Source organism: Thermobia domestica, chromosome 18 (assembly GCF_964235325.1).
Source record: "Thermobia domestica chromosome 18, izTheDome1.hap1.1, whole genome shotgun sequence".
NCBI classification, from domain to species: Eukaryota; Metazoa; Arthropoda; class Insecta; order Zygentoma; family Lepismatidae; genus Thermobia; species Thermobia domestica.
In genome coordinates this window covers 8,197,631-8,221,005 of record NC_137471.1, presented here as the reverse complement: position 1 = coordinate 8,221,005, position 23,375 = coordinate 8,197,631, and the positions used below count along the sequence as shown (strand labels likewise).

Here is a 23,375-nt window from a genome sequence, read left to right as displayed (position 1 = left end):
GGAAAGAGAAAATATTAAAATAATAATGCATATTTAAATGATCATGCTGTAAAATATTAAAATCTTAATAGCACACAGAAGTGAAAAAGAATTTGCTCGATCAGTTAAGTTGTATGTGTGTTCTAGGTACGTTCACGCAGAACTTCGACATAGGTATTTGTATTTTGATTTTTTAAAGGAGTAAAGCACAAAGATTTTAATTAAAATATTGATGAGTAACAGTTCAGCCACGTAACTACACAATTGGCCAAACTGTTACATATCATTTTAACTAAAAACTTAGTGCTTTGATTCGTGATTGTTTTTCTATGTTTGAAAGATTGTTCCTTCCCGGTGGCACCATATAAATTAATTTAGGATCTGATAGTAATCTTTGGAACTAGACTATAAAACACTCAACAGATATTGGGTTAATTACGGCAAAGATGCTTATAGGCAACCATATATTCTTTAGCGTGATTATGGTTGCATAATAACACAGGGGTTATAATACAAAGTTTCGGAACACTTTCATAGTACGTATTATTCTTCAATAGGTGCTTGAGCCCCGAAGCATCCATGTAGTCGGTGCTTATGCTACACCTAGAAGCACGAGTTTTTCGCAATGCGCGATAAAACGAAATGCGTCACAATTAGGTAATTTTCAGTTTCTTGACTTTTATGGTATTTTATGTGTATTTTCGTTGTGCGATAAAACGCGAAATTGACAGTTCTGCGCGAAATTTCTAACAATACGCGAAATAACGCGAAATTTTAAAAAATACGTTTCCATTGATTTGAAAACGCCAGTTTTCCGCTGACGGAACGGTAGAACGTGGCATGAACGGTGCATTTTGGGTGATTCGGACGCGGCTATAGAGAACATGTTGCGAGTTAGCCATCACCATCGCAGCTGGATGGAGAGGGGCCGTTTTAATAGCTAGCCAATGGCATTGACTGGTGATACCTGACAAACGTACAACAATGAGGAAAAGCGGAAATATTTAACATGCTTAAGTTTAATGCTTAAATTTAACTTGTGCCCATGTGTTTTCAGAAGACAGCTAAACTTTCCTACTCATAGTAAGTTTAGTTACTGATTTTCCTTCAGTTTGATTAAGAAAACATAATTTTCTATAAGTAAAATTTATAATGTGAAGTGAAATATTCAGTGTATTTTGTTTTTAGGTAATTAATGGTTTATTTCTGAACTGATCTATGAATAAAAGGAACGATTTTAATATCTTTTTCTATCAGGTAATATCTTTTTCACAACATGTACAAAATACGAAACTTTATTTGGAAAATGCGACAAAACACGAAATATGAAAACCGAAACGTCGAATTTTCAAATTCTTAGTGCGAAAAACTCATGCCCCTAGCTATACCGTATAACCTGCACATTACGTAAAAGTTGTTGCAATACCTACCTCAACCAGGAGCTTTGTACATTTGACATCTGTTATGAGAGGTACTGAATAATCGACAGCCATTCGTCTTGTTCTGTAACCATATGTCATGAAGGATGACACTCGTCGTTGTCCACCATTTCTCATCGGCAAATTGATCACCAGATCCAGATGCTTCTTTGCTAAATAATACGCTAAGTTATTCAGTTCACCTCGCGTGGTGTTCTCTCCAATGTTCTCAAAACTCCATGCCACAGGCTCAACCTGAAAAAGAGAAAGAAAAATCTTCAATATAAGATCTATCCATCATATTTCTTAATATTCTGTTTTTAGAATTAATTCACATGTCGCGACAAAAAAAAAATAAAAAAAAATAAATAAAATAAAAAAAAATAAAAAATAAAAAATAAAATAAAATAAAAATTGTTTATGAACGATACAGCTTTAGTGTCCTAATCTTCGCGTGCCTTTTCGTTGTAAAACGCCATTCATAATACATTCCAGAATGTCTGTATAAGGCAGTGATGGAACAGCTCATGAACGTATGAACACGGAGACTATGAATCATCATCATCATACATATGGGTAGTATGTCTGAGGCTGCTAATGTAAACACCCTTCTCTCATCTCACTAAATCTAAATTTTTTATTTTTTCCTTGTTCTGTGCACGTGAATATTACGAATTGCACTGAAAGATAACTACAAGGTCTATCAGAGAATACGTGTGTGATATAATCATGGAAATGAAACTTGTGTAAAATAGAAGAGATACCACTGAGTTCGAACAGTGTCATGACCACGAGTAATGCTAGAGCACGAAAATTTCAACGGATGCAATGGGAAAACTGTAATTATCCGGTTTCAATACGCCTATATTCAAGCATACCTTTGACGCAGGTGCACCAATTTTTTTTATTTACTTTTTGTTTGAAAGAGTATGCTTTCCCGATGGTTTCATATAAATATCATGAAATTTTTCAACGACTGAGAGTGTTAATGTCTTAATTAACCGACTTCACTGTGTGCGCGTTCACGCATAACTCCTACATAGATGTACTGATTTTGATTTTTTTTTTTTAAATCGAAGAGTATTTTCTCGCACACTCCATATTACATTTTACAATGATCTGATGACAGTCTTTGGAGTTAGAGCATGAAACTCTTCAACAGTTGATAGTAATTATACTGTGTGTATGTTCACGTGTAATTCCGTAACGCGTAGGCCAACTTACGTAGGCCGATCCATTTTTATTTTATAAATTTAGTGTTCTACATTTAGATTTAGGTATCTAAACTACTGGAGGAATGAAAAGGTAAATAAATAAATAAATATAACTGAATTTAAAAACACATTGAAAAGCAGAGAACAAGAACTATAGATAACATTAAAAGACTTCAACTAAAGCTCAGAGAAGTTGAAAATAATTCATTATTATTATCTATATTTTTATTGAAGTCCGTGCCAAATCAACGTTTAATAAAATTAACAAAACTACTTTTATATTACGTATTAATTATTTTGGCCTGGAACACATTTTAAAATATTTAAATATATAGTAATAAATTATTATTATTATTATTATTTTGCTTTTAAGCGCTTTACTTTCTTCTCTTTAGCGCTTTTGTTGGCGTTGGTTAATATTTTTCTTTTTTCTTTCTTTTTTTTTTTTTTTAGAAAAACTTTTTTTTTATCAATATGCGAAGTCGACTAAATATCAGATATTGAAATATTCAATACATGGCACTTTGAAATATCACAATGGAAATCAAACAAATGAGCATTCGAGATCGAAAAAAATGAAATGAAATGAAACCTTTGACATCCCATAGTTATGTTGTTGAGGCTGAAGGAGACGGCGATGAGAAATGAATGAAATGGTGGAACGAAAAAAGTGTCTGAAAACGTGAGAAGCCTGAGAAGACCCACGCACACGGTGTTTGCCCACCACAAAACTCACTTGACGCGAGCTGGGATCGAATCAAGGATCCCATGCACCGGAATTGAACACACTACCACTGAGCTACCGGCCATTACTCAAGCTGAGTAGTGGACATCATTAATTCAATATAACATTCTATTAAAATATTGGGGCTCCTCCGTGGCTAAGTGGTTAGAACCTTTGGCATGGGAGACCCGGGTTCGATTCCCGGCGGAAGCTCATGTGGTTCGGATTCTACGTTAATCAGTAGGTTCCGTCCCATATAGCCTCGTTGCTGAAAGGGACGTTAAACTCAAAATCAAGAATCAAATTTATTAAAATATATACTGGGAATCAAAAACATCAAAATGAGAGCTCGAGCACTAGCATTAAACATTAAGACTCTTCATCCCGGCGAAATTAAAATACCGCTAATTTTACAGTACTTATGTGATATCTTCAAATAGATAAAAGATAATTGAAATATGGAACAAGAGCGCCCTAGGCAATATTATTTTGCGTGAGATATCGTTATCACAAGTCACCTAGTGGCTTTCCGTTTTCAGCTGTTTAGAAACGCGAAAATAAATGCCGATTTTCAAAATGGCTCGAAATCGAGAGCAGATAAGTGAGTCGTGATAACGGTTTCTTATGTAAAATAATATTGTCTAGGACGCTCTTGTTCCACATTTCGATTATCTTTTATCTATTTGAAGATATCACATAATTACTGTAAAATTAGAGGTATTTTAATTTCGCCGGGATGAAGACTCTTAATCAGTGCTGCTTAAGAGCTGTCTGTTCGGATCACCAGGTCTGAGAAACGACACTCAGATTCGGGTGACTGGGGCAAATTTCACAACAAAAGTAATCAGTGCTATCAGTGAATGTTTGATTACAACACTCCGAGCTTCAGTTCCAAAAGTTGCACCAGATAAAATGACACTCGTTTAGCCCCCTTGACCAAGTCCGGAATCTTTTGTTTGTTTGTGTTACGCCTGAAGACAGGTTCTAGTCTACTTTCCCAAAAATATCTGGGTAGGACCATAGGCGTCTCTAGCGTGTTAAAATTGGGGGAGGGATGACTAGAATACTAGTAGACCCCAACTAAAGTTACTTCAAAATTATTAGTAAACTGGAATCTACTTTACTAATGGCATCCGCTCTTTCTACCTTTAGCAACACAATTCATCATAATTTAATTCCATCACTGGTAGACTATTTGCCGAAAAAAAAAAGTTTATATATAATATGGTTCGTAGGGTTTGGGTACAAAACCTCGCGGACCAAAACCTCGCCACCCAAAACCTCGCGCCCCAAAATATCACCATACCCAAAATCTCGCCTGACCAAAATGTAAATGTTCCAACAGATGATAAGGATGACGGTATAAAAGACGTTGTTTCAGAAGAAGTATCACGGGTATTTGACCAAGTCCCGCGATACCATATGAAAATTCTATTTCTGTATTAGAGGGTTTCAATGTCTAGGTAGGGCGACAGGATGTATTTAAATTGGCTATAGGGAAAGAAAGTCTGCATAAGGAAAGGAGTTTCGTGAACTTTGGAACATCCAAAAACTTAAAATTTTAACAAAAATCTAATAATATTTATTAAAGTATGAAATGAGTTTTTATGACTTCCCTTGATTATGTCCTGTAGGTTAACCTTTATTTTACCATTGACAGTACACTGTCAAAAGTGTAAATCCGTTCTTTCCCGCTGTCACTGTACTGACAGAGGCGAAAGGTCTACTTTGACCAGCGACACACCGGTTGAGAACCAACGTTTTTGGTTCCTTTCGCTATGGACTATCTCCTCATACAATAAGGCACATCATTTTAAAAAATAAGTGTGCTATTCCTACTTTTATCTAGTTTTAATAGCGATAAGAATTTAGGTTTGTGATTTTTAAAAAGAATGGCTTTTAAATTTTAAAAAAATCTGCGTTTCACAAGATTTTATAAATGTTTCGGAGGAAATATTATCATGGTAGTTCAATGTATACTGACTGTTCTTATTGTACGAAGGAAAAGAACACTCTTCTTTTTTTCTTACCACTGCTAGGGGTGGTTGCAAGAGGGTAGCGGGGAAGAGGGAATCAGGGAATCATGTTTTCCTGCTAGAGTAGACTAAACAAACGTCGCGACAGAAGGTAATTTATGACCCCGAATAGGAAGTTGATTGTGTTATCGTCATTTTGTTTTAACAAGTGGGCGATATACACAATTGCCCTCGTACCCTCCACCCCTCAAAACCACGAGCCCAAACTGGGTTGTTTGTTTTCTTGTGTGAGTCATTTTCCGTTCTGTGATGTTAGCTGGAATGAAGAGTGTTCATTTACCTTTTGAGCAGATGACATCAGCAAGCTTTGCGAAGAAGCAATTCAACAAGCAAGCAGTGTGGCACGACAGAGTCACAGAAGATGTAGATGATTTGGACGCTGTTGACAATGCCGAATCAGAGATCGAACCCGAGACATTTTTTGATCTTTGGCGCCATGTGGCGCCCCTTGAGTTTGTACTAAGTATGCCAAAGGACCCTAAATTTTAACCAGGGACTTTCCTTAAGAATATAAAAGTGATTTCATAACTTAGTCGCATTTCGTAACGTCAGAAAAAAATGTTTTCTGATACACTGCAATGACATAAATTTTACACATTTTTTTGGAATTTGCAAGGTGTCAGAAAATAATTTCATTGTAAGACCTCAACCAAAAAGATTTCCCATTCGGAAGGATGTATGTACATTTTCAATAAAATTCTTTACAAACAAAATTGAAAAGAAGGGGGTTGGGGGGTGTTTTCACCCCAAATTTAGCATTTTTTCTAGATTTTTTTATTCTTGGCGCCTTGTGGCGCCCCCCTCGGTTTGTACCAAGTATGTCGAAAGACCCAAAAATTATACCAGGGACTTTCCTTAAGAATATAAAAGTGATTTCATAACTTATTCGCATTTCGTAACGTCAGAAAAAAATGTTTTCTGATACACTGCAACGACATAAATTTTACGCATTTTTTTTGGAATTTGCAAGGTGTCAGAAAATAATTTTTGTAATAGTACTATTTCATTGTAAGACCTCAACCAAAAAGATTTCGCATTCGGAAGGATGTATGTACATTTTCAATAAAATTCTTTACAAACAAAATTGAAAAGGAGGGGGTTGGGGTGTTTTCACCCCGAATTTAGCATTTTTTACAGACTTTTTGACATTTGGCACCCCGTGGCGCTGCTCGGTTTGTACAAAGTATCTGAAATGACCCCCAAAATTATAGCAGGGACCTTCGGCAACAAAATGCTTTTTACTTTATGTCTCTGTACGCAATAGAAGTTATTTTAGAAGCTTTTCTTTCATACACTACAAACTGTTAAAAATAATTTAAATTTCCCGCGGTACGGAGAAGCGTACTGCCTGCTGGCCGGCGGGTAAATAAAGGAGACAGATGACCAGGGCGAAAGAAATGATCGAATAAAGAAAGTGGAAGGAAACGGGAATAACCCGAGAAAGCCCACGCACGCGATGTTTTGTATATTATTATTATTATTATTATCAGTGGCGTATTTACGATTTTGTTTCGGGGAGGGCTTGGCTAACTTTCGGGGGGGGGCTTTGCCTGAAAATGTGAAAATTCTGCAAGATATTTTATATACTTTACTATAGTAAGTAAGATTTCGGGGGGGGGGAGCTTAAGCCCGGAAGCCCCCCTAAATACGCCACTGATGATGATTATTATTATTATTATTATTATTATTATTATTTGTAATGTGGAATTGCATATTAAGAAACTCATTGGGTAAATTTTAAAGGAAAGTTTCATTCGCGGCGAGGTTTTGGCCACGCGATGTTTTGGGTGGCGAGGTTTTGGCCTGGCGAGACTTTGTCCCGCGAGGTTTTGGGCGGCGAGGTTTTGGCCCTGCGAAATTTTGTCCCGCGAGGTTTTGGGCGGCAAGGTTTTGGCCCGGCGAGATTTTGTCCCGCGAGGTTTTGGCCGGCGAGATTTTGGGCGGCGATGTTTCGGCCGCGAGATTTTGTCCGTATCCCGGTTCGTAGGTAATTTCTTCACCATGACATTCCTACTGGTAATTTCCTACTCAATGTTCTTACACGCATTTACAGCAGTGTAGTTTTATAGTCCTCATATATTTCGATTTTTCAGCTAACAAAATCTTATCTCTAAAATAAGCCTCACGATAACACTTGAGTTGATTGCGAATTTCGAATTTTTGATTTTATATTCTTCTTCTATATTCTTAATAAACTCAAAAGATATGTTGCCTACCTTTTTGTTCTTCATTTAGCTGTACGTTTTTCAACTTGTCCAATGAACCATCCTCGATTACTTCAGTGGTGCCCACCCCCCTTATGTCCATGACGCACCCCACAATTGTCTATCCGTAGGTGTTCTTCCATGAAAGAAATATTCTTTTCGATTAATTTTTACCCCCCTCAAAATATTTATATAGATTTTTAACCCCCCTTAATATTTCAATGACGCAGTTTGCGTCATAGCCCCCCCTTTGTGGGCACCCCTGATTACTTCATTTCCCGTTTTAATATCTAAAATGTACAGTTTATTCTTGCTTGTCATCGAGCTCCTCAATATATTCTTTTCATATTCCTCAAACTCAATTCGCTCACTAAATACTCATTTCTATCTTTAGTTTCAATATTGTCATAGTAGTTGTGTCTTGCTCTCCTTCTACAATATTCGCATGAAATTTACTGTCATATATAATATTCAAATTTCTCTATCTTTTTATTATTCTTGTTATCTTTGCTTGTATTGTGTATTTCCCTGTCTTTGTAGATTTCGTTTCTTAATTCGCAGATAAACTTCCTATACGTCCTTTCCTTCCCTTCTCCAGTTTTCCTTAGTCATGGAAACCAATTGCTGTTGGTTAAGCAAGCAAAAAATTGTGCACTGAGAAAAAAATGTAGATGGCGTACTTAAAAAGGTAGGTTACATGCGTAATTCCTGTAGTTTTTGGACTTAAAGAGTCTTCACCCCGGCGAAATTAAAACACCGCTAATTTTACAGTAATTATGTGATATCTTCAAATAGATAAAACATAATCGAAATGTGGAACAAGAGCGCCCTAGACAATATTATTTTACATGAGATACCGTTATCACGACTCACTTATCTGCTTTCGATTTCGAGCCATTTTTAAATTCGGCATTTATTTTCGCGTTTATAAACAGCTGAAAACGGAAAGCCACTAGGTGACTTGTGATAACGGTACCTCACGCAAAATAATATTGTCTAGGGCGCTCTTGTTCCATATTTCAATTATCTTTTATCTATTTGAATATATCACATAATTACTGTATTTTAATTTCGCCGGGATGAAGACTCTTAACGTACAGCAGACGTATAACTAAAAACGCATGTTTTATAATACTTTTCGTATGTGTGTTCCATCTGTACGTACTTTCCATATGAAACAATATAGGCGGTCAGGATGTCATACAAACGGACGTATATAACATATAGATGACGAAGGTAACATAAGTATATGCATGTGATATACGGAAAACTGTTAGATGTCAGACATCCTGCAACGGCATGATTGTAACATCTAAGGGCAGTGCCTAGGTAGCATACGGATAACGTATGCCCCGTACTGATTTGTGAGGAAGTAAGCAAGCAAGAAGCAAGCGGATTTTGGTAGTAAGCAAGAGGATTCCGTATATTTGCACAATATACCGCTGTCCGGAGAACGGATTTTTCTCAGTGTGTGCCTGCAGCCGAGACTAACCAAGAAACGTAATTAAAAAAAAAAAAAAAAATCCGTCTTTGAAAGTGACACACGTCAGGCGAACATTCTAATCACATTAACCTAATGTTTAAGAACATACATAACTTTAATTTGTTCTGCTTATGTTTTTACTTCTTCCATATAGATCTAAATACTTTCAGCATAGATCTATTTATCTCAAAATAGGCTATTTTGAGAGGGTTGTGTGCCCCTTGTCCTCCTACCAGAGACGGTCGTGGGTAGGACAATAAGTTAGTGGAGTAGTGTGGCCACTTTTTTTTTAATCTTGTGGTTTAAAATGGAAATCAAAAACTGTAGTACAGGGATAACCTCAGAATCAGGGCTGGGATATCAAGTACACAAGACCTATCTAATTATGGCTTAATTACACAGTCAGACGTTCTACGTGTTAATTAACATTACTCCGATATCAGGATTCTGACTTCTATATACTGTACATATTTTTCTTTCCTTTTTTTTTTTCAAAGTTTAACATTCATACACGTAAACCCGATAACAATTTAATATTTCCAGTTTTTGCTGCAGCTTATCATTTTACTGTAGAACTAGCTGAGCCTGCGCTCTCTACACAGCGCATCATTCGCATATGAGCATAAATCTCCTCATTCCTTACAACATCTATACATGTCCCTTTACAGACACAAGTGAAAGAAGTCTTGATAAAAAAAAAAAATCGGGAAGGGGGTATCACAAAGGGGAGATTTTTCGATTTTTCTCAATATTTCGCACCGTTTGCAAGATTTGAGCCTGCTTCCGGTTGGAGTTTCTAATTCATGTATGACCAGTGTTTTGTTTCTTTTTGCATGCAGTATTTAATAAGCAAATACATTACATACACATTAATTATAACGTCAGTTATATATGGTGCTCATTGGGCAAAACACTCCAAAAATAAAGATTTGTCTTAGACTCGAGAAATGGTTATCCTTCCTTTTTCACTATTATTTGGCTATGGAACAAACGCCTGAGACATATACAACCCAATATACAACATTGTGGTGTTGGAATGTATAATGCATAGGATATGATGCTTTAATTTTTCTTTAAAAAAAATTCAACGCTTCCAGTGTACCCTAAAAACTGTAATAAAGAAATAATAGCCAGTTTTTTAAATATTCAATTAGAACTGGACAATCTACGCAAAATTTGCAATCGATCAGTGAAAACGTCATCTTTCTAGAACCTGTAGTTTCCGAGATCTCATTGTCGAAAGGGTTGACCACAGACATATAAACATAGTTTAAAAGAACTCGGAAGATGGCAGCACAATTCACTTGATTTATTTCGGAGAAGGCTTATTAAAACGCAAAGGCTTTGAACAATAATTTAAAAAGATAAACTTTGTGAAAAATATCTCTCCTTTAATTTACCACGCGTAAGTACACTGCCACAATAGTAAATCAGTTCTTTCCCGCGTGTTACTGTACTGACACAGGCGAAAGGTCTACTTTGACTTGCGACACACCGGTTGAGAACTAACGTTTTTGGTTCCTTTCACTCTTCATACAATAAGGCACGTCATTTTTTTAAAAAAATAAGTGTGCTATTCCTATTTTTATCTAGTTTTTAACAGCGATAAGAATTTAGGTTTGTGATTTTAAAAAAGAATGGCTTTTAAATTTTAAAAAAATCTACGTTTCACAAGATTTTATAAATGTTTCGCAGGGAATAGCTCCTATTCTACGAAGGAGAACTCAACTCCTCCTTTTTTTTTTTTACCGCAGCCAGGGGTGCGGAAAGAGGGATGTTTTCCTGCCGTGCTAGACTAAACATATGTCGCCACAGAAAATAATTTATGAGCCACGAACGGGAAGTTGATTATGTTATCTCCATTTCGTTTTAACAAGTGGGCGATATACACAACTTGCCCTCCTACTCCCCTCCTCAAACCCGCGAGCTCAAACTGCGTTGTTTGTTTCTTGTCGTGTACAAATCCATGTGATTCATTTTCCGTTCGCTGTGGTAGCTGGAATTCTTTTACGCAGGAGAAAGATTCACAGTGTTCGCTTAGCCTTTGAGAAGATGGCGTCAAGAAGTCTTTCCGAAGAATCAATTCAACAAGCACTCTGGGAGGACACAGACACAGAAGATGTAGATGATTTGGACGCTGCTGACATTGACGATCCTGAGATCGAACCCGAGACATTGAGCGAAGACGATTCCGACAGCGACGACGAAACACGTCTAGACTACAGGCATTGGGTTCGACGGGACAGATCAAAACCTTCTGCTACACCTTTCCCTTTCACTTTGCAAGCTGGACCAAAAACCGACAGACTGACTGCATCCTCAAACCCCATTGACGCTTTTTGTCTATTTTGTGATGCTGATTTCTTCAACATGTTGTTGACAGAATCGAATAGGTATTATCAACAATATGTTGGAAGACACAAGCCATCCAAAATAGAGCCACCCATTACGCTGGAGGAACTGTACCGTTTTTTTGCTGTCCATCTTAGTATGGGACACAACAGACGAGACAGGTACGCAGAGTATTGGAATCAGTCCGGCATCATGTTCTCTCCTTGGTACGGCGAAACTCTTTCCAGAAATCGTTTCTTTCACATTTTACGTTTTATCCACTTCTCTGACAATAGCAGACCACCTAACGTGAAAGACCAGTCCTATGACCGCTTCTGGAAACTGAGGAACGTTTTCGAATATCTACGTGACAAATATGATAAACTGTACCAACCGACAGAAAACTTATCGCTGGACGAAGCCATGATTGTTTACAAAGGTAAAGTGATTTTCAAGCAATATATCCCGAAGAAACGCAAACGATTTGGGGTGAAACTCTACATGCTTTGTGATTCTAAGGGGTATGTTGTCGATCAGATCGTTTACCTTGGCAAAGATAAGACCAGAAAGACAACAGAAATGACTTCGACACACGCATTGGTCATCGAACTGACACAGAAAGTTCAAGGAGTTGGCCATAAAGTTTTTATGAACAACTTATTTTCCTCTCCTGATCTTTTTGACGATCTTGAAACAAAGCGTACGCAATGTTGCGGGACCGCCAACAAGAACAGAAGTTCGATGCCTGACGACTTCAAAGACCGCTTTTTCAAAACAACACGAGGGGACATACATGTACGGACCAGGGATGACTTATGTGCGGTTTGTTGGAGAGATAAACGAGACGTTTTTCTTCTGACAAACTTTCACGAATTTCCTGTCGACGGTAACTTCCTTGACGAACATAAAAACGCGATCAAGCCGCACATTGTTCTGGAATACAATAAACACATGGGTTACGTTGACAATGCTGACAAGATGACAAACATGTATAACGCGCGGAGACGGACAATGAAATGGACAAAGAAGGTTTTCTTCTACCTTCTTGACCAAGCTATTCTAAACTCTTTCATTCTGTTAAGTTTTCTTCGACCTTCCCGTGCCTTACGAGACTATAGACTTCAACTGATTGACGAACTGGTGGCTCTGGGGACGCCACCAGTTCCGAGACCGTCACGCATAAGTCGATCTCCACCTCTAAAAATACGAAGATTGGAAGCTACCCATTCTAAGCATTGGCCACAGAAAGTAGACGAATGCAAGGACTGTGTGGTGTGTTCCAATTATAAAAAGAGGAGGAGGAGGTCGAATTATGTGTGCCGGGAGTGTAAGGTTCACCTGTGCGTGGATCCATGCTTCGAGGTGTACCACACGCGACAGTGACCCACACGTGACCCTGACCAAGGGACTGAGTGCATCGTACACAAGCTGTGACCAAGCTTTTGGTAAGTACAAGTACTAACTTTCATTTACATTGCATAATTTTACTTCTTTGTCAATGTCTATAATTTAAAAGAGCATTGGATTGTTACTGGAGATATTTGCAATGTTTCAGAAGAAAAATTTATAGCGAAAATACTATTTCATGGTAAGACCTAAACCAAAAAAGATTTCGCATTGGGAAGGATGTACGTACATTTTCAATAAAATTCTTTACTAACAAAATTGAAAAGAATGGGGTTGGGGTGTTTCACCCCAAATTTAGCGTTTTTTTTATAGACTTTTTGACCTTTGGCGCCCCGTGGCGCCCCCTCGGTTTGTACCAAGTATCTCAAATGACCCCCAAAATTATAGCAGGGATCTTCGGCAAACAAAATGCTTTTTACTTTATGTCTCTGTACGCAATATAAGTTATTTTAGAAGCTTTTCTTTCATACATTACAAACTATTAAAAATCCTTTAAATTTCCCGCGGTATGGGGAAGCTACAGCCTGCTGGCCGGCGGTAAAATAAAGATATAAACTTTGTGAAAAATCTCTCTTTAAGTAATTTATTTAAACTACATCTTTTTAAAAATATTTGTCTTTGTTATAAACGTGAAATCACAAATAACCGTAAATCAAAGATTTGAAAGCTAAAGTTATAGGTTGGAGCTCGGTCGCTCGTAATTGGTATCGTAGCATTTTAATAGATAGATTGTTCTCTACTAATTATATCCTATTCTGTTATGCAACCAAAAATGCTCTAGAGTTAGGTACAGTATATCATTCAGGAGATATTCGTGAATTGAAAAAATGAAATGAAATGAAATCTTTAAGTTTTACGTCCCACGGTTATGCCTGTTAGGCTAAAGGAGACGGTGATAATGAGAAATGAGTGAGATGGTGGAATGAAGAAAGTGGGAGGAAACGGGAGAACCCCGAGAAAACCCACGAGCACGGTGTTTGTCCACCACAAAGTCCACACGGCGCGAGCTGGGATCGAACCAGGGACCCCAAGCACCGGAGGTGAACGCTCTACCACTGAGCCACCGCGCCCCCGATATTCGTGAATTGTGAAACTATGTATTTCAAGAATTAATTGAATGTGAGAACATCTTAACAAAATTAGAAACAAGTAGTAGTGACAGTGTATACCACGTAAATGAGTTTGGTTCGGTTTTCGGTAAATCAAAGTCCTTCGCAGGATAATTTTTTCCAAGTCTAGGTTTAAATATAGCATTTTATCTTAAAATAAATGAACAATAATTGTATACTACTTTAGGAAGAATATATATTTGAAAATAGAAAATATTTAAAGGTCTTTAGGGTGGTCGGGCAGAAAGTCATCTGGTATCATTTTAGTGTTGTATTGCATAAACGGATTAGTATTTTGCATCCTGAGCATTATATTGACCCGCCAATTCCAGCAACACTGCGGGTCGTCTATCAAGCAAGGATGATACCCATAATTACTCCCATGGGAATATATGGGGAATGGATTTTTGATTAACGATACCTTAGGATCAACTGGATGAACTCGATTCATACTTGTAACCCTGTGCATCCTGGAATGCATCCTTGAGATTTTTTATTTGTGTCTCCAGGACAGATACACGGACGGTGTACATATAAAGGAGCTTTCGATACACTTAACTCCTTAACACGTTGACTGCCGCGTCGGACACATGTGCCCGATTCTAAGATATCCCCCCCGTCGCGTCGGTCACAGATGACCGACGCAACAATGGTTTCTTTATTTATTTCAACAATGGAACTGAATTATTCCACAAAATTTAAACTTGCTTCTGAGTACACACAATGGATTGTAGAAGAAAGTGTACTTCGAAACTTTCCCCCCGTTATTATTTTTGCTTTCAAGAACACAATAAATTCCGGAACAGAATATTCATATTTTCTATACATTATTCAATATACAAATATTGTTTTATATATTTTATTGACATACTGTACTTAATGCTCGCATAAAGTTGATGTAACATGTGTATACATTTATGGTCCTGTATGTGATAACATTGTTGTTAAATGATGACTTTTGATTCGTTAGATTATGATAGACAAAATTTGATACTAAACAATATATGCTACATTTTCTGTGAATTTCATATAAAAATTATATTGAAAAAAATAATTTTTATGTGAAATTCACAGAAAATATAACATATATTGCTTCGTATTTCTTTTATTCACACAAAGTGCTTCAGATGATGTGTAAGCTTTCTGAAAATTGTCAATTAGTAAATCAATCAGGCTCTGAATTATATGAAGCCGGTCTCTTGGAGGACACACCTTGTTGTTAGCAAAATGGATCATACGAAGCAGCATTTCGAATCTGTTCCTTGACATGATAGAAGGCGCGAAACTGTTTCTAAACATGTTCTCCAGGCTCCAATAATGACAAGTATAGTATTTTCACTACTCCCATATGCAACTAGACCTAGAAAATTTCTGATTTCATTTTTGTCGGTTGGTACCCAATCGTGTAATCTTGAACAGGGTCCTATATCATAGATACGTGTTAACTAACACCTGAGTGGGATATAGGGCTAGTCTCATCAATTATCATTTTTATCACCTTGTCCACCATGCAAGACAAAAACTCACCAGGCTCATTATGTGCTAAAGCTGCAGCAAAATCTGAGTTCACAACTTCGTTTTCCATAAATTACATTAGTTGCGTGAAGATCTGAAATTGATAGATGGTACACTGCGTATGTTTTCTCCTTGAGACGTAGAGGCAGAGGAGGGAAGATTACAACTATGCGGAGTAGAAATATGTACTTTCTTCTTCACGTTACCATTTATAGGCTATTACTAGGGATGGCCACAAAGTTTCGGTTCCGCGAAGAACCGGTTCTTGGAGATCCGATTTTCAGACCCGGTTCTGGAACTGGTTTCAGATCTCGAAGTCCTGTTCGAGAACCGGATCTTGGGAACCGGTTCTATACCTGGATCCGAAAACCCAGTTCCAGAACCGGATCTAAGGAACCGGTTCCAGACCTGGATCAGAAAGCCCCCAAAGAACTGTAAAGGAGGCACAAAGTTCACCTTCAAAACACTGCAAAGGGGACTACGCGCTTGTGCCCTTCCCACCCAGACCCGTTTGTGCCCCCCAGAAAAACAATTTGGTCCACCAGTGGGTGTTTAGCCAAATGAAAAAAATAAAATGAAATCTTTGAGTTTTACGTTCCACGGTTATGCCGGTTAGGCTAAAGGAGACGGTGATGATGAGTAATGAATGAAATGGTGGAATGAAGAAAGTGGGAGGAAACGGAAGAACCCCGAGGAAACCCACGCACACGGTGTTTGTCCACCACAAAGTTCACTTGGAGGGGGCTGGGATCGAACTCGGGACCCCCAGCACCAGAGGTGAACGCTCTACCACTGAGCCACCGCGGCCCATTTAGCCAAATGACTTTGCCAGTTATACTGTTTAGACAAATAAGACAAGCGTCCGCCGCCTGGGCGCCTGCCTATCGCTTCCACCATTTCATCTAGCACACTGTTCACAGCCTGCCAGCAGCTCGGGAATGGAAGCTTATGGTAATAATGGCCTGAATGGGAAGAATCCATCCGAAGGCTCGGCAGTCGGTGTGTTAATAACAATAAAAAGAAGTAATATTGGAGGGTAAAAATGAAATAATGAGACATTATATAAAAGCATTGGGTGCGATTGATTATAACATATACAACAAACCAGTAAGAGCGTCCAATGGTTTTAGAGTCTCATTTTTTTTTCATTCCCTCTATACAATATTTTTTTTGGTGTATTTTATACAAGCACTTTTTAAAAATGAAATGAAATCTTTCAGTTTAACGTCCCACGAATACGTCATTTAAGTTTAACGTCTTTAGGCTAAGGAAGACGGATGATTACCACGATTATGCCTTTTAGGCTAAAGGAGACGGATGATTACCATGATTATGCCTTTTAGGCTAACGGAGGCGGATGATTACCACGATTATGGCTTTTAGGCTAAGAGAGACGGATGGTTACCACGATTATGCCTTTTAGGCTAAGGGAGACGGATGATTACCACGAGTATGCCCTTTAAGCTAAGGGAAACGGATGATTACTACGATTATGACTTTTAGGCTAAGGAGACGGATGATTACCACGATTGTCTTTTAGGCTAAGAGGGACGGATGATTACCACGATTATGATTTTTAAGCTAAGGGAGACGGATGATTACCACGATTATGCCTTTTAGGCTAAGGGAGACGGATGATTACCACGATTATGCCTTTTAGGCTAAGGGAGACTAATGATTACCACGATTATGCCTTTAGGCTAAGGGAAACGGATGATTACTACGATTATGACTTTTAGGCTAAGGAGACGGATGATTACCACGATTGTCTTTTAAGCTAAGGGAGACGGATGATTACCACGATTATGCCTTTTAGGCTAAGGGAGACGGATGATTACCACGATTATGCCTTTTAGGCTAAGGGAGACGGATGATTACCACGATTATGCCTTTTAGGCTAAGGGAGACGGATGATTACCACGATTATGCCTTTTAGGCTAAGGGAGACTAATGATTACCACGATTATGCCCTTTAAGCTAAGGGAGACAATGATTAAAGCAAGTGAATGATGATGGAAAAGAATTGGTGAGATCAGAATGTGGAAGGAAACTAGAATACTCCGAGAAAACCCATGGGCACGATGTTGTTCAACACACACTTACTTGGCCGGGAATCGAACCACGAAACCCACACGCCAGATGTTAGCACTATACCCCCCCCCGCAACACATACTGTTCTTTTTTTTTTAAGATTCTTTTTAAGGTTACTATTTTCTCAGAAGCAGAAGCAACACCCACAACATATTTATTGAATATCTTTCCAAGGTCAACTTGAGAACATTGTACTAAATGGGTTACATACGATGGATATCACAGGATATCTATCTTGTAACGACATTCTTGCACTCTTAATTATAAAATGCGTGATTAAGCTTTTCCTACAAATAATAATAATTTTAAAAAAAGCAAGAGGATGTTAAGATTTAATTAAACCGAGATTTATATCATTCCCCCTCCAACCCTCCTTGTTAATCAGCTCTTCCGCTGTTATGACGATTGTCACATTCCTTGTGACGTTCATGATTTTAACGTTGTAATTAAGATCAGTGACGTCATTTCCTCCCGTATCACTCAATTACGCAGATTCAATTTTAAGTATTTACTTTGCCATACACAAGTAATGTTATTTTTCAACACCTTATTTGGAACAATTTTTAGTAGATAAAATGAAATGTAAGTTTTACGTCCCACGATTATAGTGGCTGGGCTAAAGGAGACGGTCATGATGAGAAATGAATTTAAAAAGTGGGAGGAAACGGGAGAATCCCGAGAAAACCCACGCACATAATGTTCGTTCACCACAAGGCCCACTTGACGCGAGATGGGATCGAACCAAGGATCATATGCACCAGAGCTGAACGCTCTACCCACTAAGCCATCGGGGCCCTAGGAGCGATTTTATATTCGTGCTGGGGCATACTTGAAAAAAAAGGAACTAATGAGAAGACTGACAAAATTATTAGTTTTCCTTTTATTTATGTACTCTCATTGGATTTTTTCTTTTAAAAATTTAAGTTTCAAATACAATGGCACACCACAGGATGTCCACCGAGTCCGGAGGAAGGACTACCGTCCAAAACTTCGAAATTACACACCTTTGTGCATTTTCTTAATAAAAAATATACTTGTTCAGTATAGAAATACTTAATACGCACTGAAGATTTGACCTTATCATCTGTACCAGTGGCGGATCCAAGGGGAGGGCTATAGGGGCTATAGTCCCCCCCCTTGACGCTCAAGTATACACTGGATAAAATGAGCTTTATCCTGCTTTACACTGGATAAAACGGCAAAATATGGTTTAGCCCCTCCCTTGATCATATCCTGGATCCGCCCCTGATCTGTACTATTTCTTTTCTGATACAAAAAAATCTAATTTTATCATTTTTGGTGAGAATATAGGCACCAGAACTTATAAATTATTTTTAGTATTTTTTTTTCAGCAGTGGAGTAATACCCTGTCGATAGTGCATAGTGTTTTATATTATAGGACCTCACAAACCTTTGAGCCCTCTTCCCGAAAATTTCTGGTTGTGTTGACTTTGGGGTTAACGTCCCGTTCAGCAGCGAGGCTATATGAGAGCTGGACCTACTGATTAACGTGGAATCCGAACCACATGAGCTCTCGCCGGGAATCGAACCCGGGTCTCCCACGCTCAAAGGCACGTACGCTAACCGCTTAGCCACGGGGAGCTCCCGAAAATTTGTGGGTGCGCGCCTGATCACAAGCACAGTATAGTCATGTATCAGACGTTCTTAGACGAAATCATCCAATGTTCATCAAACTTCAACACATTAGGAGACCTTGACCTGGTTATAGATAAACCACATCGACTTGACACCTAGCCTTCCATTCTGAGCGCTGCTATCGGCTCCAGGAATTCCACTTCCACGACTGCAAGGCTCTCTCGCTTAGCAACATCTGAACCTTTATTGGCTCAATGCGTGGGTGTGTCGAGGGTGAGTTTAGTTCGCATTTTTGCCGCGGATCAAGACATTTTGGCCTCACTATAGTATGGATGCAAAATAGCGCAGGGTTGGATTAAGGAAGGGGCTTAGGGAGACTATAGCCGCGGGCCTCCAGGTGGAAAAGGGTCTCTACTCTGATCAAAATCTCAACTGGCTATCTAAAAAGAATCATAAAGATATAATCATCATCATAAAATAAAATATGACCAAAAATAAGAAACATATCTCCTTAACTTTCCTAGAAATGTAATAGACGAAGTTAGCAGGGGCCACATACTTTTTTTTTTTTTTTGCCTTGGGCCCCCCGATGGGTTAATCCAGCCTTGAATTTTCCTTTGCAGACCTCTGGTTGCCGAGTTATGAGCCATCAAAGTAAGGGTGCCGACTATAACTAAAATTGTCGAAACATTTTGCTTAATGTTACACAAATACAAATGCAGGCAATGGTGTTTGACAGCTAGCTAACTCCTTCTATAGACTGCTCCATGATTTTGGATAATTTTTTGGAACATGAGTGGACCTTAGCACATGTAAGAACAATTGAAAACGACTGATATTACTATCCAATCCATAGTTTTTGGGGTCAATGATACGAATAGTGACACCCCAGTTGTTGTTCAATTCTAAATTCATCCTCCATGTCGCGTCTTAAGAGGAGGAAGGGGTCCATAAACTTATTCCTCCCATAGGAAGAACGGGTATATAAGCTAACTGTTATATAGAACAAGATTACATTAAAGAAACCTGTAATTAAACGTTAATTACAGCCACAAGGGAGTAAATGAAGTACAGTATGTACTTATATATATATATATAAAATGCTAAATTAATAAAGGACGGTTAAACATTAAGTAAATCAGCATGTGCAATTTGCACTTATAATAAAGCTTTGCTAACGAAAGAAAAAAATCAATAAAGCACGATTTTCCCCCCATAATAGGGAAATTACTAGTTTCATAACTATATATATATATATATATATATATATATATATATATATATATATATATATATATATATATATATATATCCTGTCACCACGGCATGGCGCGTCCTCAGGTTGCGGATCGAGGAGAAGGCCTCTAGATATAGAGGTTAGCTGCGAATATACTGAATAAGTAGTCGCGGACAGACGACTAGGAGTGGTCCTCCAGCTTGGGGGTTTGGGTAAGGCTAACACCCTCATCTTGTAAAAAAAGGTACTTGTTCAGAAACATTTACAAAAGCCTCGGACAAGGACTGATAACTTGGCACGACATCAGCAAAAGAAAATGGACTTGAGATTTGGAACATGGAATATTAGAAGTCTTTATAGGGCAGGCGCGTTAAAATCTGTAACGAGTGAGTTAGAGAAATACAGGATGGACTTAGTAGGAGTTCAGGAAGTTAGGTGGGAAGGAAATGGATCTGAGAATTCCGGAAATTTTACGTTCTTTTACGGGGAAGGAAATAAAAATCACCAGTTAGGAACAGGGTTTTTCGTTCACAAACGAATATTACCAGCAATTAAACGGGTTGAATTTGTTACTGACAGACTTTCTTTTATTACTCTTAAGGGACGATGGTGTGATATTATTGTTTTAAATGTACATGCCCCAACTGAAGATAAGGGTGACGATATAAAAGATAGTTTTTACGAAGAAGTGGAACGGATATTTGACCAACTCCCGCGATACCATATGAAGATTCTATTAGGGGATTTCAATGCGAAGGTAGGACGAGAGGATATTTTCAAACCGATTATAGGGAACGAAAGTTTGCATAAGGAAAGTAATGACAACGGTGTTAGACTCGTGAACTTTGCAACATCCAAAAACCTAATCGTGAAGAGTACAAAATTCCCACATCGCGACGTTTATAAATACACTTGGACATCACCAGACGGAAAAACACATAGGGGAAAGTCGTCTGGTATCGGACAGCGGGTGGTATCGGACAAAAGCAGTTTTCGTTATTTCCTGCTTAAGGCGGCACATATCAAGCATTCAGTGAGTTGATCAAAATGAACTAGCCAAGCCCACGGCATAGTGGATTTGTTCGATGAACGGTGTATCTCGTGTTTCAAAGTTTTTGTATTTTTGCTAGTAATGATGTGCACGGAGATAGATTTGTGTGCCTGCAACTTGTCACAAAATAAATGTATTGATATATTATTGCAATCATAGCATTTATTAGGGTGTGTATATATTATAATTTAGGCGTATAGTTGCCTTCGTGTTGTTACAAGCCGGTAGATAGCCATTCATAAGTTGCAAGTCTTTCGGCTGGTATCGGACAAAAGGGAATCGGGTGGTATCGGACAAAACACTGGTAAGTAAACTTGACGTTTTTTAATGGTTTCTGGCTTTTTCAGAAAACCATGGGGAAAATACGTGGCAATTGCGATGAAGAAAGTATAAAGTTGGCCATTTACAAACTTATTTCCAAAGAAGCACGTGTGGCCAGTGCTAGATATGGTGTTCCTTAGAGTACATTAGGAAATCGTGTTAAAAACTGTCGGAAGGGAAAGAGGTAACAGCTAAGTCTCGCTGCTCGGATAACAAAGGCACATTTAGTAGAATATGACCAAGAAGAAGTGCTATACAATCATGTAAAGGCTTTGTATAGTTAACTAGTCTAATGCCACTAAGAATACCAGAATTTTTTAAATCTAGTTTACAAACTTGCTGAAAAATATTATAATCTGCGGGGAGTCTTTTGATGATTGGATACAGCTCAATATGTGTAAAGACTTGGTCCAATGTGGCTTGAACAATGTGAAAATTTTGAAGGCAGACTGATTTATCATTGTGATTTGTGTCAGAATAGAAAAATAACATCTATTGATGAGACTAAGAATTTTAAGATCTATTTTTTTACTCTTATTTTAGGCTGTATTTCAAAGTGTAATAAAACTCTATTTTGAGTGTAAGAACACCTGTAAGTAAACAGCTAATATTTGTAATTAGTTTTGTTATTAAATTACCTCAAAAGACCAATTCTCTATAGTTTTATGTTTGTCCGATACCACCCTCCACTTTTTAAGAATGCTAATTTGTATTACCTTTAATTTTTTACAAAAATATATATTATTAGTTTTTACCTGTCAAATCACCTTTAGCACTTTGTGTGTAAGATACCAAGGTATCAGTTTGTGCATTAAGTAATTTGATATAGCTATTTTTCAGAATGACAAACTGAAAAAAGCTACAGTGTCCGATACCAGACGACCTTCCCCTAATCAAATTGATCACGTTTTAGTAGATAGAAGAAGACAATCTAGCATAATTGACGTCCGGTCGTTTAGAGGGGCTGATTGTGACACTGATCACTACCTGGTAGTAGCGATAATACGGGAGAGATTATCGTTGAATAAAGGTAATATTCAATGTCCAAAAACGGAGAGATTTAATTTAAAGAAATTAGAAGAGAGCCAGGTAAGAGAGGAATACCAGATTGAAGTTTCGAATAGATTCGCGGTTTTAGAAGACTCGGAGTGCACTAGTGTTGAGGATACTTGGATTGAAATTAGAGATAGCATTAAAAGTTCAGCAATAGAAAAATTGGGACACGCGGAAATACGTAGGAACAAACCATGGTTCGACCAAGAATGCATTAAATTAGCAGAGAAGAGAAAACAGGCAAAATTACGGTGGCTACAAAATCCGAATGAAACAACTACACAAAATTTCGCAGATATCAGGCGGGAAACTTCCAACACTTTTAGAACAAAGAAACGGGATTTTTTGAAAGGTAAAATTAAGGAACTTGAAGATAATAGTAAAAATAAAAATATTCGGGACATGTATAAGGGGATCAGCGAATTTAAGAAAGGCTATCAACCTCGTGCTTATATATTAAAGAAATCTGACGGAACAGTTCTCACCGATACGGATAGCCTCTTAAATAGATGGAAAGATTTCTTTGACGATTTGCTGAACACGCAGCCAAAAACTAATGTGCGTGGAGAAAAGGAGATACACACCGCAGAACCGTATATTCCAGAA

General features: G+C 38.0%; 2 protein-coding genes across 2 annotated transcripts in view; one reads left to right on the top strand and one right to left on the bottom strand.

Annotated features, from left to right (window-relative positions):
• Positions 1-23,375, bottom strand: part of r (carbamoyl-phosphate synthetase 2, aspartate transcarbamylase, and dihydroorotase rudimentary) — a 263,246-nt gene that overhangs the window by 62,204 nt on the left and 177,667 nt on the right. The window contains 1 exon segment of the mRNA XM_081746006.1: positions 1,410-1,652. Within this exon segment, the coding sequence (XP_081602132.1) occupies positions 1,410-1,652 (243 nt within the window).
• The window catches only part of LOC145675523 (uncharacterized), an 87,946-nt gene continuing 75,602 nt past the window's right edge, over positions 11,032-23,375 (top strand). The window contains exon 1 of the mRNA XM_081746005.1: positions 11,032-12,834. The gene's annotated coding sequence lies outside the window, so the exon portion shown is untranslated. The remainder of the gene's footprint in view (positions 12,835-23,375) is intronic.